This window comes from Dipodomys merriami, unplaced genomic scaffold (assembly GCF_024711535.1).
Source record: "Dipodomys merriami isolate MVZ:Mamm:240054 unplaced genomic scaffold, mDipMer1.0.p SCAF_3, whole genome shotgun sequence".
NCBI classification, from domain to species: Eukaryota; Metazoa; Chordata; class Mammalia; order Rodentia; family Heteromyidae; genus Dipodomys; species Dipodomys merriami.
In genome coordinates this window covers 27,088,414-27,106,363 of record NW_027204492.1, presented here as the reverse complement: position 1 = coordinate 27,106,363, position 17,950 = coordinate 27,088,414, and the positions used below count along the sequence as shown (strand labels likewise).

Genomic DNA, 17,950 nt, shown 5'->3' with positions numbered 1-17,950 from the left:
CACACACACACACACACACACACACACACACACACACACACACACACACACACACACACACACACACACACACACACACACACACACACACACACACACACACACACACACACCCCAAAAGAACAAAAACAATCCAAGCCAACCGTACAGAAGGAACAAAGTACAGAAAGATGATCTTGGCCCTTTTAGGAACCCGTAGCTGACCCAACTGACATAAACAGTGCTTTGATTTATTCACACACACACACACACACACACACACACACACACACACACACCCCAAAAGAACAAAAACAATCCAAGCCAACCGTACAGAAGGAACAAAGTACAGAAAGATGATCTTGGCCCTTTTAGGAACCCGTAGCTGACCCAACTGACATAAACAGTGCTTTGATTTATTCCCCGCCTCCATTCTTCTTCCGGCAACTTGAAAGAGTTGCTCCACCACTTCTTTCTTCTCAAAGTCCCGCCTTTTCGGCTGCCCCCAATGGAGAAAAATCGGTTACCCTAAAGGAGCCGGCAAAAGCGTAGACGTGGATTTCAGAGCAGCGGAAGTAGTCAGATTTCACTTAGAGCCGTAAAGCGCGGATGGCTTGGTCACCTTCCGGATAACGACACCTGCTCAGACTGTCAGTGCCGGCCTTCCTCGTGTAAAGGGATTCTGCCGGATCTTTGCTAATTCAATTTCTTTCCCTTTCCGGGCCCTTCCCCATCGTCGCCCCCTTCACCTTGGATCATGTTCAAGAAGTAAGGACATGCTGTGACCTCCATCGACTGATCACAAAGGCGGTGGGGGGTGGGGATGGAGGATGGAGGAGAGGGTGAGAGCTAAAATCCTCTTTCTCTCTTCCCCTCTGCCCCTGCCATCCTGATTCCCTAAGGTTTTCTCTCACTCGCGACTTGCCACACTTCTTTAAGCTTTTCATTCCTAATGCTCAATGGGGTTTTGGTACCTCCACTCCCATTTTCTTTTTCGCTATCCCATCTTTCTTTTGCCCCCTCCTGTAATTCTATCTCCATTACCAGGGTTCTACCAATCACATCTTTGCACTGCGATTTAGGGGCATATCCTCTTTAGCTGAGAGGGGAGCCCTGCGCTCGCTGCCATGTGTTTATTAGTTATGAACTGAATACGGGAAGGCTTGACTTCCTGGGTCATGGAAGCGAAGGAGTCTGGGTGACAGGAAGCCAGTGGCCTGTCAAGCCTATTGCCTAGTTGCCTGATTAACCTTGTGTTGAAAATAACGTGATTGCCCCTTGGCTACTCAGTGAAAGGAAGGGAAAATTGCTTGGGATCCTACCTAGTGCGTTTACTTTCTAGATTTGGTAGACGCAAAAATCAAACGGGAACATGGGCAAAGGAAGGTGGGTCTTGCATGTGAAATTTTGAGAAAAAATTGCTAAAGATCTTAGAAATCATCACCAACGCTTTAAAAACCTCAAAAGATTATTTAGTTTAGTAGGGGCCGATTGAATGCTTTAGGCTTCGGTTGTTTTTTGTGTTTTAATGCTTGGGGTTTATCTTTTTAAAAAGAAGTCTTATTGGTGGGAGTGAAACTGTTTCTTCTTTTTTAAAAAAATTTTATTGTCAAGGTGATGTACAGAGGGGTTACAGTTACATAAGTAAGGTAATGATTACATTCCTTGTCTAACTTGTTACCCCTTCCCTCATTTTTTCCTCTTTCCCTACCCTCCAATCCCTCTCTGTTTCTTCTTTTAAAGTAAGATTTTCCAGGAAAGGCATGTATGTAGTTTATAGTTCAAGATATGTCTCTCTCTCCCTCACTAATTACTCTTTACATGACAGTTTAATATTGTACTAAGTATGGCTCTGTGTTGGACAGAATGAAAGAAAAATGGCATTTAAAATAATTTAGTTTATAATTATTTTAAAATATAAATATTTGCTTTGGAATAGACCATAAATTACAATAATACTTAGAGGAATTCTGAGACTTTGCTTAGCAATGCATTTGTTTTTCTTGAAAAAATCACTCTGCAGATTTGATGAAAAAGAAAATGTGTCCAACTGTATCCAGCTGAAAACCTCAGTTATTAAGGGTATTAAGAACCAATTGATAGATCAGTTTCCAGGTATTGAGCCATGGCTTAATCAAATCATGCCTAAGAAAGATCCTGTCAAAATTGTTCGATGGTAAGTCTTTCTTTTTCTCTATGTAAACCTTAGCATAGCTGAATATTAAGCGATTACTTGTATTCATTCTAAATTAGATTATTTGCAAATTAACTACAGATAGATAAATAATGGGAATAGTAGCTCAATGTTTTCATTCAGAGTTTGCTTTATTCTTTAGAGATTGGTTAGCAATGGAATTGAAATAATGAAATTGATTGTAGCAGATACTATTTTTGTCTCTTTTTCTTCCATGATGTATGATAGGAAAAACAATAAACAATCTTCTCTTTTGACTAAGCTCTTTACTGAAATAAAAAAAAAAGTTTACTGTATCTTTATATGTGTCAATTTTATATTATACATTTGCAAGGATGTTTGACTACATTGATTTTTGACAGATCCTCTCTAACTTGATACTTTGTAACATTTGTTTTACAGCCATGAACATATAGAAATCCTAACAGTAAATGGAGAATTACTGTTTTTTAGACAAAGAGAAGGGCCTTTTTATCCAACCCTAAGGTTACTTCACAAATGTAAGTCTTGTTAGAATTTGCATTTGGGGATATAGAAAGTCACAGAAAGAGTTGAAAATAACTTTTAATAGTTAATTTGTTAATTAGTAGTTAATGAAGGATATAAAAGGTCAAGGCTCATCTTGTGGTAAGTCTGAAAAATATAAATCCTTTTATTATGCATTCTAGAAAGCACAAAAGTGTTTCCATTCATTCTTTCATTCATTTATTCATTTGACAAATATTTATTGAACTTAGTATGTGCCAGGCACTGAGCTATATACTTAGAAAGCGATTGAAATAGACATAATCCTTGTCTTTATGAAGGTAAGAACGTATTTAGGAGAATAGATAACAATTAGGTAATTATACAAATATATTTTCACAAACTGATAAGACTTAGGAGCATTATCTTCTTTTAAATTTGTATCTAGATTTGCCTAATAGTTGTAATTCTGTATATGGGAAAGCATTAACTAACTAAATGTAGGAGTCTCATTTATACTAGTTGAATACCATGGTCAGGTGTAATCCAAGTAATATTTATTTGATACCCACATTTGCAGGTTATTAGTTTGAGTATAAGAGAATATCCAAGGCAGATAAGATCCCAGTGAGCAGAAAGTTTTGAAAGTTTCTTCTTTGTCATCTAATATTCTAGTCAAGAGGTAGAAAGAAAGGAAAGGTGGTGACTGGCAGCCTCTAATGTTGGTGCTGGTGACTTATCTTTTTGGTAACAAGAGATTAATTTTGAATTACCTGGTGGTGCAGAGGTCAGAAGCAGTAACCTGTAGACAAATTTCTAGAGGTGAAGCACTTAAATATTTATATGGGAATAATTGTAATTATTTGGTAAAGTATTGACTATTGGCTTAAAAACTGAGAAATTAAATACTTATACAATGATACGTCTTAAGTGAAATTATTGTGGTAACAGACATTTTGACATTAATTCCTGATCAACTGACATAGCAGAGATAAAAGTTATCAAATATTTACCATGACCTTTGATTTGTTTCTGGTTTGAAAAACAAATACAAGCCCTCCCCCATAAAAAGATATAAAAAACTTCCTCATAACTATTGGGATAATTTGGATATCGTTTGGCTATAAACTTTTTGTTGGTTTTGGAGCTTGAACTCAGGGCCTGGGTGCTGTCCTTTCACTCTTCAGCTCAAGGCTAGCACTCAACTGCTTGAGCCACAGCACCACTTCGGGTTTTCTAGTGGTTGATTGGAGATAAGAGTCTCATGGTCTTTCCTGCCTGGGCTGGCTTTGAACTGTGATTCTCAGATCTCAGCCTCCTGGCTAGGATTACAGGCGTGAGCCACTGACGCCCAGCTCTTACTTCCAGTTTTTGAGTGATTCATTGGCGATCAGAGTCTAACAGGGAGACTTTTCTGCCTGGGCTGGCTTCCTACCTCGATCCTCAGATCTCAGCCTGAGTAGCAAGGGATTACAGGTATGACCCATCAGTGCCTGGCTTCTATAAACTTATATTGTAAGAGTATTGTTAAATTTTTAGGTGTAATGACTGCGGGGTGTGTGTGTGTGTGTGTGTGTGTGTGTGTGTGTGTGTGTGTGTGTGTGTGTGTGTGTGTGTGTGTGTGTGTGTGTGTGTGTGTGTGTGTGTGTGTGTGTGTGTGTGCGGGGTGTGTGTGTGTGTGTGTGTGTGTGTGTGTGTGCATGTACATGTGCATGCTTGTTACTGGTACTTGAACTCAGGACCTGTGTACTATCCCTTAGCTTTTGTGCCCAAGATTAGCACTCTATCACTTGAGTCACAGCTCCTCTTCTGGCTTTTTGCTGCGTAATTGTAGATTAGAGTCTAAGATCCTTAGGGATCCTCAGATCTCTGCCTTCTGAGTAGCTAGGATTACAAGTGTGAGCCACCAGCAACTAGCTGCACAAAACATTTTAAATGAACAATTATTGATTCTAAGTAGAGACTGTTCAGGTGTACAGTGAACTATTCTTCCAGTTTTTCTGTAAATTGAGCATTGTCATATTTGAGGAAAAGGTTGTCTTAATTAGTAATGTTTTGAAGACCTACTTTGTAGAACACCTTAGGTAAAAAGCAAGATAATATGGATGTTTAATACATGACTTTGGATTTAGGCAGAGGTAGGTTCAATTTTCAGTGCATATCACTTTTTTTGCAAATCATTTAACCTCTTTAAGTTTTGCTTCCTTATCTTTAGAAATGGACACTATAACTGTACATCTTGCTGAGGTTGTGAGGATTAAATGAAATAGTGCATGTATTGTACCTAGCACAATGCCTGGAACATAGTAAGTGTTTAATATATGATAGCCTTTATAATGATATAGTAATTGTTCAATAAATGTTCAGTTCTACTTAACATCATCAATCATCATCATCATCCTCATCTTCATCATCACCATTATAATTATAAGGGGTAAAATATCAATGAGGATGAAGGTATAGAAAACAAAAAGATAATGTGTAGTAAATATATTAGTTCAGTCAAAGCTTGTGTATAGTAATTGTATTAAGTTTGGTAAATTTGTGGTTTTTTCCTGGTCCTGAGGCTTGAACTCAAGGTCTGGATATTGTTCTTTGGTTTTTTTTTTTGGGGTCCGGTCGTGGGGCCTGAACTCTGGGCCTGGGCGCTGTCCCTCAGCACTTCAGCTCAACTCTGGGCCTGGGTGCTGTCCCTCAGCTCTTCAGCTCAAGGCTAGCGCTCTATCACTTGAGCCACAGCGCCACTTCCGGCTTTTTTCTTTTTGCTTATGTGGTGCTGAGGAATCGAACCCAGGGCCTTAGGCATGCAAGGCAAGCACTCTACCACTGAGCCATCTTCCCAGCCCTGTCCTTGAGCTTTCTTGTTCAAGGCTAGTGTTCTACCACTTGAGCTACAGCTTCACTTCCAGCTTTTTGCTGGTGAATTGGAAATAAGACAAAAAAAAAAATCGCTATGCGCCAGTGGCTCACGCCTGTAATCCTAGCTACTCAAGAGGATCGTGATCTGAGGATAATGGTTCAAAGCCAGCCCTGGCAGGGAAGTCGGAGAGACTCTTATCTCCAATAAACCACTCAGAAAACCAGAAGTGGTGCTGTGACTCAAATGGTAGAGCACTAGCCTTGAGCTGAAGAGCTAAGCCCAGAGTTCAAGCCTCACAACTAAAAAAGTAAATTGGAGATAAGAGTCTCAGGGACTTCCCTATCTGGGCTGGTTTTGAACTGGGATCCTCAGATCTCAACCTCCTGAGTAGCTAAGATTACAGGTGTCAGCCACTGGCACACAGCTTCCTATCCTCTGTTTCTTATATTGTTTATAGCATTGCCATTGACATCCTTACACAGTATCAGAGTGATTTTATTGTCTTAACTATCCCCTGTGTTCTAAGTACTCATCCTTTCTCCCTTTCCCCCTACTTCTCCCTCTAGTCTTTTTTGGCACAGTCTTTTTTGACAGGGCTTAAAATTAGGACTCAGCATTAGATATTAGGGCCTTGACTTGCTAGGCAGATACTTGAGCCATGCCTCCAAACCCTTTTTCCTTTTATTATTTTTCAAGTAGGCTCTCCTGCTTTTGCCTGGGTGGGTCTCAGACAATTCTACAACTGTGTACCACTTCATGTACTTGTGAGGTGTCACTAACTTCCTAGGGTCACCTCAAATTGCATTCTTCCCAACCTCTACCTTATGAGTAGCTGGGATTACAGGTGTGAGTCTTATATCACTGGTCTTTCTGATACTTTTCTTTTTCTACTTAATTTTTTTTTGTTTTTGTTTTGTCAGTCATTCGTCTTGAACTCTAGGCCTGGATTCTGTCCCTGAGTTCTTTTTTCTTTTTTTAAAATAATTTTTTATTGAGATTAAGTGATTACATAAATTTCACAGTATTGTAGGATAGTGATACAAACACATTTTAACTTTCACAAAGCAAATTATAATTATCTTGGTCTATAAAGTTTGTGAATTCTATAAGCTTTGTCAATACAACGTTGACAATACAACTATTTCTTCAGAGTGTTTTTTCCTTTTGCTTAGGGTTAGCTGTTCCCGCTTTCCCTCTCATTCCCTCCCTCCCATGCTTTCTACCACTTTGAGCCTCAGTGTCATTTCCAGTTTTTGAGTGGTTAATTAGAGATAAGAGTCTCACAGGGACTTTTTTTGACTGGGCTTGCTTCGAACTTTGATACTTAGATGTCAGTCTCCTGAGTAGCTAGGATTATAGGCATGAGCTACCAGCACCAGGCTTCTACTTAATTTTTTTTTTTTTTGGTCCGGTCATGGGGCCTGAACTCTGGGCCTGAGCACTGTCCCTCAGCTCTTCAACTCAAGGCTAGCGCTTTACCACTTGAGTCACAGCGCCACTTCCGGCTTTTTTTTCTTTTTGCTTATGCGGTGCTGAGGAATAGAACCCAGGACCTCTGGCATGCAAGGCATGCGCTCTACCACTGAGCCACCTTCCCAGCCCCTCTACTTAATTTTTTTAACTTAATATTCTATTATGGACATTTCTCAGAGCATTGAGTACTCATCTAAAACATGATTTTTTTTTTTTGGGGTCCGGTCGTGGGGCCTGAACTCTGGGCCTGAACACTGTCCCTCAGCTCTTCACCTAAGGCTAGTGCTCTACCACTTAAGCCACAGCACCACTTCCGGCTTTTTCTGCTTATGTGGTACTGAGGAATTGCACTCAGGGCCTCATGCATGCAAGGCAAGCTACCTTCCTAGCCCCTGGATATCTTTCTTTTTTTCCTTTATTTTGTCAGCCCTGGTGCTTGAACTCAGGGCCTGAGCACTGTCCCTGAGTTTCTTTTGCTCAAGGCTAGCGCTCTACCACTTGAACCACAGTGCCACTTCAGCCTTTTCTGTTTCTGTGTACTGAGGAATTGAACCCAGGGCTTCATGCATGCTAGGTAAGCACTCTAACACTAAGCCACATTCCCAGCCCTGATGGATATCTTTTGACCTAACATGTTATACATCTCTCATTTTTCTTTAGGATAAAGTCTTAGAAGTACTATGCCTCTGTTAGAAAGAATGACACCGCCCCATTTGTTAGGAAATGGAAAGTCTTGGAAAAAATTATATTAAGTGAAGTAAGCCAGGCCCAAAGAAACATAGGTCCCATGGTTTCCCTTATTTGCAATAACTAGTATATGTCGAGGATAGTCTTACCAGACAAGCAGAAAAGGTCAAAAGCAATGTACATAGGACCATATAGGATGATGCTAAGTAAAATGAACCCCAAGATAGGGACTAAAATCACTATGTGATTTTTTTTGTTTCTTTTGTATGTTCTTCCCCCATGGTATAACCCCTGTTTTCACTGTATTTGATTCTGGTGCCCTGCATCTTGTATATACATTGGGGAAAGGGAAATAACAAAATGCTGAAACAAGGATACAGGTTGACCCATTGTAACAATGAAACGTATAAGACACTATATTGAAAACGAACTTTACAACTTGGGTGGGTGGGAGGGAGGAGTTGGGGAGTTAGGGAGGGAAGGGATGGTAGGGGAAAAACAGGAGGGGGTGACAATGCTTGGTAAGAAATGTACTCATTATCTTACTCATGTAATTGTAACCCCTCTGTACAGTATCTTTACAATAAAAATATATATTAAAAAAGTCTTAGAAGTAGAATTACTGTGAGTCAGAATATAAACTTTTACTAGGTTATCAATTCATGTTGCTAGGTAGTCTTAAATATGTTTATACCCATTTCAGTGGGCTCTAGCTATAAATGAAAATACTGGTACCCCTACAGTCTTGCTAAAACTGAGAATTTCTTATTTGCTAGTCCTGGGCTTGAACTCAGAATCTGGGCACTGTCCTTGAGTTTCTTTTGCTCAAGGCTAGTACTCTACCACTTGAGCCACAGCACCACTTCTGGCTTTTTCTGTTTATGTGGTACTGAGGAATCGAACCGAGGGCTTCATGCATGCTAGGCAAGTGCTCTACCACTAAGCCATATTCCAAGCCTGCTTTAAAAATATTTAGTAGTAGAATCAGTGAAAGATAATATTTTAGTTTAAGTTTGCATCAGTCAGAGAGTACTATAATTTTGGAAAATATTCATTCATGTTCTTTGCCTTTTTCTTTGAGTCTCATTCTTAATAATTTATATAATTTATTTCTTCTTTTTTAGATCCCTTTATCCTGCCACACCAGCAGGTTGACAAAGGAGCCATCAAATTTGTACTCAGTGGAGCAAATATCATGTGTCCAGGCTTAACTTCTCCTGGAGCTAAGCTTTACCCTGCTGCAGTAGATACCATTGTTGTATCCTTCCCAGGCTCTAAGTGCTAAAAAATACATGTGTTGTATGGTTAGTATAAAAAGATCTATCAGCCAAGAGAATATTAGATGGTTAAATGGACTTTCTGGAGGTTACTTTTTTTTTTTTTTTTTGGTCTCAGGGCTTGAACTCTGGGCCTGGGCACTGCCCCTGAGCTCTTCAGCTTGATGCAAGAGCTCTACCACTTGAGCCCCAGTGCCACTTGTGGTTTTCTAGTGGTTTATTGGAGATAAGAGTCTCACAGATTTTCCTGCCTGGGCTGGCTTTGAACCCCGATTTTCAGATCTCAGCCTCCTGAGTAGCTAGGATTACAGGGTGTGAGCCACCGGCACCTGTTTTCTCATGCCCTTCTGGTTACATCTGAAGTAATGGGAAATAGTTTCTGTAATCTTAATAATAAATTATGTGCCTCTTAGATAGCTTCATAAAAGTTAGATGAAAACAAGTTATAAAGTAGTCTCATCTGTATTGCAGCCTAATTAGGACATATTGCTATAAGACTTGGAGAATGTCCTTAGATTTTTTTTTTTGTCTGTCGTGGGGCCTGAACTCTGGGCCTAAGTGCTGTCCCTCAGCTCTTCAGCTGTAGACTAGTGCTCTGCCACTTGAGCCTCAGCCCTACTTCTGGGTTTTTCTGCTTATGTGGTGCTGAGGAATCAAACCGAGGGCCTCATGCGTGCAAGGCAAGCACTCTACCACTGAGCCACCTTCCCAGCCTCATAGATTCTTGATTACTAGTGGAAAGGACATAGCTGATATGGTTTCTATAAGTGTTGGTAGATTTTAAGTAATAGACTTCTCCTTAAATGGAAGACTTTCTGAGTAACTATTTTACATTTATTTATTTTATTTTTGTCAGATGTGGGGCTTGAATTTAGTGCCTGGCACTGTCCCTAAGCTTTTTCTCTAGTGCTGTACCACTTTGAGCCACAGTGCCACTTCCTGTTTATTTTTTTAGTGCAGTCTTGCTGTGTTTTAATGGCTTGTCTCAAATTCATGGGTCAAGTGATCTTCCTGCCTCAGTCTCCTGAGTAGCAGAACTACAGGTGTGAACTATTACACCTAGCTACTTTATAAATTAATTTGTACTTTGAAATAGTTATAGATTTATAAGCAGTTGCTGAAAAGATAGTAGAGGTCTTCTGTACTCTGGAACCAATTTTTTTTTTCTTTCTTTTTTTTTGCCAATCCTTGGGTTTGATCTCAAGGCATGGGCCATGGGCACTATCCCTGAGGGTTTTTTTTTTTTTTTGTCAGTCATTGGGCTTGAACACTGGGCCTGAGCACTGTCCCTAAGCTTCTTTTGCTCAAGGCTAGCACTCTTACCACTTGAGCCACAGCACCACTTCCGGTTTTCTGGTGGTTAATTGGAGATAAGAGTTTCATGGATTTTCCTGCCCTGGCTGGCTTTGAACCTCAATCCTCAGATCTCAGCCTCCTGAGTAGCTAGGATTACAGGAGTGAACCACCAGTGCCCGGCATCCCTGAACTTCTTTTGCTCAAGGCTAGCACTCTACCACTTGAACCACAGTGCCACTTCTGACATTTTCTATTTATGTGGTATTGAGGAATTGAACCCAGGGCTTCATGCATGAAAGGAAAGCACTCTACCACTAAGCCATATTCCCAGTCTGTAATGTTTTTCTTTTATGGTGGTACTGGAGTTGAACTCATAGCCTCTTGATGGCTTGGCTGGTGCCCTATAAATACTTACTGCAGTGGGGTTCTTTTTTGTGTGTATGTGTGTGCTAGTACTGTTCGAGAAGCTTCAGGTGGTAGCCAGTACTGTACTCATTTTACCTGAGACTCTTCAAAATAAAAAATTGGATTATTATTATTATTATTATTTTGTTTTTTTGAGACAGAGTTGCACAGTAGCTCAGATTGGCCTTGTATTTATTTGCTGTAGTTGAAGCTGGTCTCAATCTTTCAGTCTTGTTGCTTTAGCTTTCCAAGTACCAAGATTATGGGAGTATACCACCACACCCAGTTGGTATGCAATTATTATTTTACTATGTCTTTTACACTATTTGGGGACCAAAACAATTAGAGAAATGGATATTTATTTCATAGGTTTTGGAATTTATTTGCAAGATATCTACTCTTTTGCATGATTAGTCTGGTTTTATTCATATGAGTTGTAGTATTAACATTTTATTTGAAACCAAAATGGTTAGATGATTTATTTAGCATTTATTGTTTACATTGTTTACAATATATTCACAGACTGTTAAGTCTTTCCTCTCAAGAATCTGAGTTTGTGGTCTAGGAAAGGACATTTGGGGATCAGAATGGCAGGTTTTTTTTATCCTTTATATCTTTATATCCTTTCCATCCCTAAAGCTATTTTGAGAGATAATTTTCTTAGCTGTGTATTTTCAGGCAATCATGGCAGAAGGAAAACAGCATGCTTTATGTGTTGGAGTTATGAAGATGTCTGCAGAAGATATGTGAGTCTCACTTTTGGCCCCCTACACTTTTGAGATATGAGTAACCAAGCCAGAAACTATCAGGCGAACTTTACTCTTAATCATGGCACATCTTACAAATACCTAAGCACAGAAGCCTCATTTCTTTTTTATTTTTATTTTTTTGTTGGTCATGGAGCCTGAACTCTGGCCCTGGGCTCTGTCCCTCAGCCCTTCAGCTCAAGGCTAGCATTCTACCACTTGAGCCACAGTGCCACTTCCGGCTTTTTCTGCTTATGTGGTGCTGAGGAATTGAACCCAGAGCCTCATGCATGCGAGGCAAGCACTCTACCACTGAGCCACCTTCCCAGCCCCTCATTTCTTTTTTTTCATAATTTTTAGGAAGCCATTGAAACTTATTTTGTCTATAGGATTGCATTTTTTACTTAGGAACTCTAAAAAGAACCCATGTGTCAATACATCTGTTTCATATATATATATATATATATGTATATATGTATACATATATATATATGTATATATGTATGTATATATATATATATATATATATATATATATGATACTTTAGGAATTTTTTCTGTGTATATGCCTGTATTGGGGCTTGACCTCAGTGTTTGGACACTTTCCCTAGGTTTTCGCTCAAGATTGGCACTCTACCACTGAGCCACCACTTCTGGCTTATTGTTGGTTAGAGATAAGAATCTCATGGCTTTCCTTTCTGGGCTGGCTTTGAACTGTAATCCAAGATCTCAGGGTCCTGAGTAGCAAGGATCATAGGTATGAGCAACTGGAGTCCAGCATTAATGCATCTTAATATAGACAATGATCTAAGTATGGTAGCAATAAATTCCCTAAATGTGACTCAATAATTACAAAACAGCAAAGCACTTTGAACATGTTTGTCATGCATACCTTTACAAATGCATAAAATATGTTTATGTGTTTTGTTCACTCTGCAGTGAGAAAGTCAACAAAGGAATTGGCATTGAAAATATCCATTATTTAAATGATGGGCTGTGGCATATGAAGACATATAAATAAGCCTCAGAAGGAAGGCACTTGGGCTAAATATGGATATTGTGCAGTATCTGTGTTTGTGTCTGTGTGATGAATTCAATGAATAGCATGAATCAAACACCTCTGATTGTGATTAATAAATTCTACAGATTCTAAAATTTTGTTAGCTTCAGAAATTATTTTAATTTTTCTTTTTTTTTTAAATTTAATTTTATTTGTGAACATACTGTACAGAGGAGTTACAATTACATGGGCAGGATAATGCGTACATTTCTTACCAGGCATTGCAGCCTCCTCCTTTGTTTACCCTTCACATCCCTTCCCAGCCTCCCCCCTCCCCCCCAATCCCAATCCTTCTCCTTCCCCCCCTTCCCCCCTTCTCCCCCCCCCCCCCACCGACGTTGTAAAGCTCGTTTTGGACATGACAACTTGTACTTCTCATTGTTGCAACAGGTCCACCTGTATCCTTAAACAACTGGTTTTTCCCCATCTCCTCCACAAGTTATACTGACATCAAATATAGTGAAAGCAGGGGTTATACTGTGGGGGAGGGACATACAAAGCAACAAAGAAATAATCTTATAAATGCGTTAGAAACACATGCATGAAAGAAAAAAACATTAAAATACACATCTAAGGGTTCATTTTCCTGACATCACATTATCTGACCTTTTCCGCTTGACTCATACATATACTAGATATTACAAATAAGGGAAACCATGGGACCTATGTTTCTTTGGGCCTGGCTTACTTCACTTAATATAAGTTTTTCCAAGTTTTTCCATTTCCTAACAAATGGTGCAATGTCATTCTTTCTGATGGAGGCATAGAATTCCATTGTGTATATATACCTCATTTTCTTGATCCATTCATCTACTGAGGGGCATCTGGGTTGGTTCCATATCTTAGCTATGGTAAATAATGCTGCAATAAACATAGTTGTGCTGGTAGCTTTAGTGTGGTCTTGTTTGTAAACATTTGGGTAAATGCCCCAAAGTGGGATTGCTGGGTCATAGGGGAGTTCTATGTGAAGTCTTTTGAGGAACCTCCATACTGCTTTCCAAAGTGGTTGAACAAGTTTACATTCCCACCAACAATGTATTTTAATTTTTCTTAAATACAAGTTAAAATTGGGGATCAAACTTGGACATTGAAAATTATTTGGTAAGTAACTGGACAGTGCTAGGCAAGCACTCTACCATTGTTAATATAGCTTCTGTTTATGATTGTAAGATGGCTTGGTAAATGAGCTTGCAATTTTATGGTGGGCGTCCAGATAATTCCTGTAGTTAATCAGACTAAAAGCTATACTGGGAATATTATTCTATTATCTCGGGGTATCCAGTAGTGCCTCTTTTCTTTTTTTTTTCTCTCTCTTTTTTTTTAGGTCCGAGACCATGAGCCAAACTTGGTAGCTGATGCTTTTGCTCATTGACTGGTGCTCTATCAACTGAGCTGTATCTCCAGCCCCAATGCCACTTTTCTTTTGTTGATGTTTTTTTTCACTTGTCTTTATTTTTTTTCTTATGGAAAGTTTTAGATATATTCAAACATATGGAAAATAGTATAATAGATCTTCATATATGTATATATTTTACTTTAGTTTCAGCTGAGAGCCAATTTTCTTTCATCTGTGCTGCAATTCTTTCCCACACCACAATTATTTTAAAGTAACCCAGTAACATCCAATCTTTTTTTTTTGGCAGTCCTGGGACTTGAACTCAGGGCCTGGGCACTGTTCCTGAGCTTCTTTTGCTGAAGGGTAGTACTCTATAACTTGAGCCACAGTGCCACTTCCAGCTTTTTCTGTTTATATGGTACTGAGGAATTGAACCCAGGGCTTCATGCATGCTAGGCAAGCACTCTACCACTAAGCCACATCCTCAGCCCAAGACAAGTCTTTTAAAAACTGTAAGTACAATGTGTTGGTAACATCTACTAAGATTATTTCCTGGTATGTTCAATTTCTTTCTTTTTTTTTTTTTTTTTTTTTTGCTGGTCATGGGGCTTAAACTCTGGGCCTGGGCACTGTCCCTAAGCTCTTCAGCTCAAGGCTAGCGTAACGCCACTTCTGGCTTTTTCTGCTTATGTGGTGCTGAGGAATTGAACCCAGGGTCTCATGCATGCAAGGCAAGCACTCTACCACTGAGCCACCTTCCCAGCCCTTGGTCAACTTTCTTCAATCTTTTTAAAAAAGTTTTAGGGCCAAGGGCATGCCTTAAGTGTTTAGAGTAATTGCCTAGCAATTTTGAGGCCCTGAGTTCTAACATCAGTACTATAAACAGAAGTGTTAGTTTTATTAATTCTTCATTTGGTTGGATTAGATACCAGACAAGATCCTTAGGCTGCATTTGGTTGATACTTGCCATTAGTTCATAAATTTACTTCCTCTTATTTAAATTATTTAAACATCTCATTCTTTGTCCTCTGAAGTTTCTATATTTATTCTGGATTTTGTTGATTACATCACTGTGAAGTAATTTAACTCATTTGTGTGACCCTTATATATTCTGTAAACAGAAAGGCTTGATAGATTAAGGTTCAACAACTTGAGTAAAATTATAGGAAAAAATGCTTATTTTTCGGGTCCTCAAAAATGTATGTTCTGCTGTTGTGAAGGCTATGGGTTAATTTTAGTGACTAATCTGTTTTGGTTTTAAAATAGTGCTTGTGAATGTATGTAGTGATAAAGACCTTTCTTCTCAATAACTTTGCTATTGTGATAGTGTCTCAGCCATCTCACTCGGTTGCTTACCAATATTTGACATGTGATTTTATTTTTCAGATGGATTTAGACACAAGATTGTGGTAACCTGTGTTACAGTTAGAAGTTGGTGAGAAAGATGAAGGTAGAAAGTAAAAAGAGAGAGAGATCATTTAGCTGGCTGTTCCAGCTGGGCTTCCCAAGTTGTAGCATAGGTACATATAGATCTTGGGTCTGACTTTCAGATTGACAAATTATTCCCCACTGATGACATTTGGAGATTTCCCAGTTAGAATATAAATGTATTAATTTGTAATGATAGGTCTTCCTAGGGCAAACAACTACTGAGCGGGAAATTTCTTGGTAAACATGAATAAGAACAGAGAAAAATTGATAACGGGATAATATCTCATTTGGACTGGGGTAAAGTTTGGAGAATTTCTCCTGCTTCATCATGAATTACAATGCTTACCTCTGTCAAAATCTTGTCTCTTTCTTAGCCTGTTCTGAGATTTTACTTCCTATATCCATTTCAAGTTCTGCCTATATTTTTATGTTGTTAGGACAGTTACATTCTTCAGTGTAATCAATTTGTCAGTTGTGGGGCTTGAACTTGGCCTGGGCACTGTCCCTCAGCCTGTCAGTTCAAGGCTAGCGCTCACCTTGAGCCACAGTGCCACTTCTGGTTTTCTGGTGGTTAATTGGAAATAAGAGTCTCATGGACTTTCCTGCCTGGGCTGGCTTTGAACCTTGATCCTCAGATCTCAGCCTCCCAAGTAGCTAAGATTACAGGCTTCAGCCACCGGTGCCTGGCTGTAATCAATTTTTTTTTCCAATTTTTCTTGTTACTTATTCCCAGAAGTGTTAAATGGTCTCATCAGTAGTAAATTTATAAGTTATCTTTCTTTCTTTTTTTTTAATGTCATCTTTCATATAAAGTGTCCTCTGATGGGCTTGGTTCCCATTAGATGGTGTTGTTTTTGGATGTTCTAGAAACTTTAGGAGGTGGGAGCCTACCTAGAGAAAATTTATCACTGGGGTGGAACATTCTTGCCTACTGTATTTTGTCCCAGGTTCCCCTCTGTCTCTCTGTTTATCCACCATGAGGTAAAAAGCCTCTGCCAGTTACCACCACCATGTTCTGCTTCATCACAGGCCTAAAATCAACAGAGGCAAGGACTATGGACTGAAACTTCTAAAAACATACATTAGAATAAATCTCTTCTCCCTTAAAAAAAAAAAAAGGAAAAAAGTCATTCTTTTAGAAAAGTTCATTTTATAGTCTAATTTTATGCTTACTTACTGGTTTCAAACTCATGTCTTCAGTTGAGGGAAGGGGCACCATATTTGAAGCCTATCTCTCCCTATATTATTAAAAATAATGTAGAATATACATAATTTATATTGAAAGGAAACTTTAGAGCTTTTATTTTTTCAAATGTCCCACATTTATTTACATGTGAAATGTGTAATACACTCATGATGGATGTAGGGCCTACAGTACCTTTTGAGGGACCAAATGGTAACTACATGCACACATATATCTATATATACACAAAATAATTCCTTTTCTTAGGGGAAAAGAATGTACAAAACATGTTTGGGGTAAGTACAGGTATAAAATTGAGCTTTTATTTTTGATGCCAAAGTAATAATTGAGATTCCTTTTGTGAAGCATTAGCAGTGAAAAACAACACAAGAAAACACCCAAGAAAAGTTAAAATTTTTAATTGCCTGGTTTCTAGAATAATTTATCATTTTATTATTGTATTGCCACTGTTACAGTGGGTGTAGAGAACACTTTAAATATTCAACATCAACATCTGTGCTTGTTTTTCTACTGTGCTGAAGTACACTGACTATGTTGCCTTGGTGATGTGGTCTAATTGTGTATATTCTCTGCTTCCCCTAGATCTGAAGTTTCAGTTTATTAGTTTTCATCAGGGATGTTTGCAAAACTTTTTAGTTTCTACATGTTAGTTTGTGTATTAGCAGATATATCAGCATCTTTTGGCATTGTGCTTGAAGAAAACATTATCCATATTTCTCAATAGGAATAATAGGGAGAGACTGTTCTCTCAGGCAATGTGTCTCTAGTTAATTTTAAGATACAGAATTAATTTGGTGTCAAGCCACTCTTGTGTATTTGGCTCACTTTTACTCAGCCAAGATCACTCCAGCTTTATGGGTATTTCTCATCTATTTGTTTCTAAGTGAGATGACACAAAGATAAATAATACAGGCTGGGAACATGGCTTAGTGGTAGCATGCATGAAGCCCTCAATACCACATAAACAGAAAAATCCAGAGGTGGCGCTGTGGCTCAAGTGGTGTAGTGCTAGCCTTGAGCAAAAGAAGCTTGGGGACAGGGACCAGGCTCTGAATTCCAGCCCTAGGACTAGCAAAAAAAAAAACAAAAAACAAAAAACAGATGAATGATACACAAATAACTCTTGCACGTAAGAATATTTTGGTCTAGTGAATATGGAAAATTTACATTAAAAAATTTGGGTAGGGGGGCTGGGAAGGTGGTTCAGTGGTAGAGCGCTTGCTTTGTATGCCTGAGGCCCTGGGTTCGATTCCTCAGCACCATATAAGCAAAAAAAGAAAAAAGCCGGAAGTGGCGCTGTGACTCAAGTGGTAGAGTGCTAGCCTTGAGCTGAAGAGCTGAGGGACAGCGCCCAGGCCCAGAGTTCAGGCCCCACGACCGGACCCTCCCCCCCCAAAAAATTGGGGTAGGGATAGAGGTGCAGCTCAAGTGGTAGAGCCCCTGCCTAACACCACCTTGACTTTATATCCCAGAATAGCCAGAAAAACAGAGTAGAGCTTAGAGGCTTATACTAATTTATAAGTCAGTAGGAATTTACA

At 39.0% G+C, this 17,950-nt stretch overlaps 1 protein-coding gene across 2 annotated transcripts; it reads left to right on the top strand.

Annotated features, from left to right (window-relative positions):
• The first annotated feature begins 427 nt into the window (after positions 1–427).
• On the top strand, positions 428–12,532 carry Mcts1 (MCTS1 re-initiation and release factor). 2 transcript variants are annotated; one of them, XM_070039791.1, is made up of 6 exons: positions 428–747; positions 2,003–2,155; positions 2,576–2,673; positions 8,783–8,916; positions 11,315–11,382; positions 12,321–12,532. In XM_070039791.1, exons 1-6 carry the CDS (start codon positions 737–739, stop codon positions 12,400–12,402), a joined length of 546 nt encoding a protein of 181 aa, XP_069895892.1. In that variant the 5' UTR covers positions 428–736; the 3' UTR covers positions 12,403–12,532. The 2 variants fall into 2 exon arrangements, with proteins under 2 accessions (XP_069895892.1, XP_069895891.1); XM_070039790.1 differs by lacking the exon at positions 428–747 and adding an exon at positions 1,182–1,365.
• Positions 12,533–17,950: the final 5,418 nt, after the last annotated feature.

Coding starts and splice junctions, on each gene's coding strand:
- Mcts1 (XM_070039790.1), top strand. Junction 2,674..8,782: donor CCTAAGGTTACTTCACAAAT/GTAAGTCTTGTT, acceptor CTTCTTTTTTAG/ATCCCTTTATCCTGCCACAC. Junction 8,917..11,314: donor CTGCAGTAGATACCATTGTT/GTATCCTTCCCA, acceptor GTGTATTTTCAG/GCAATCATGGCAGAAGGAAA.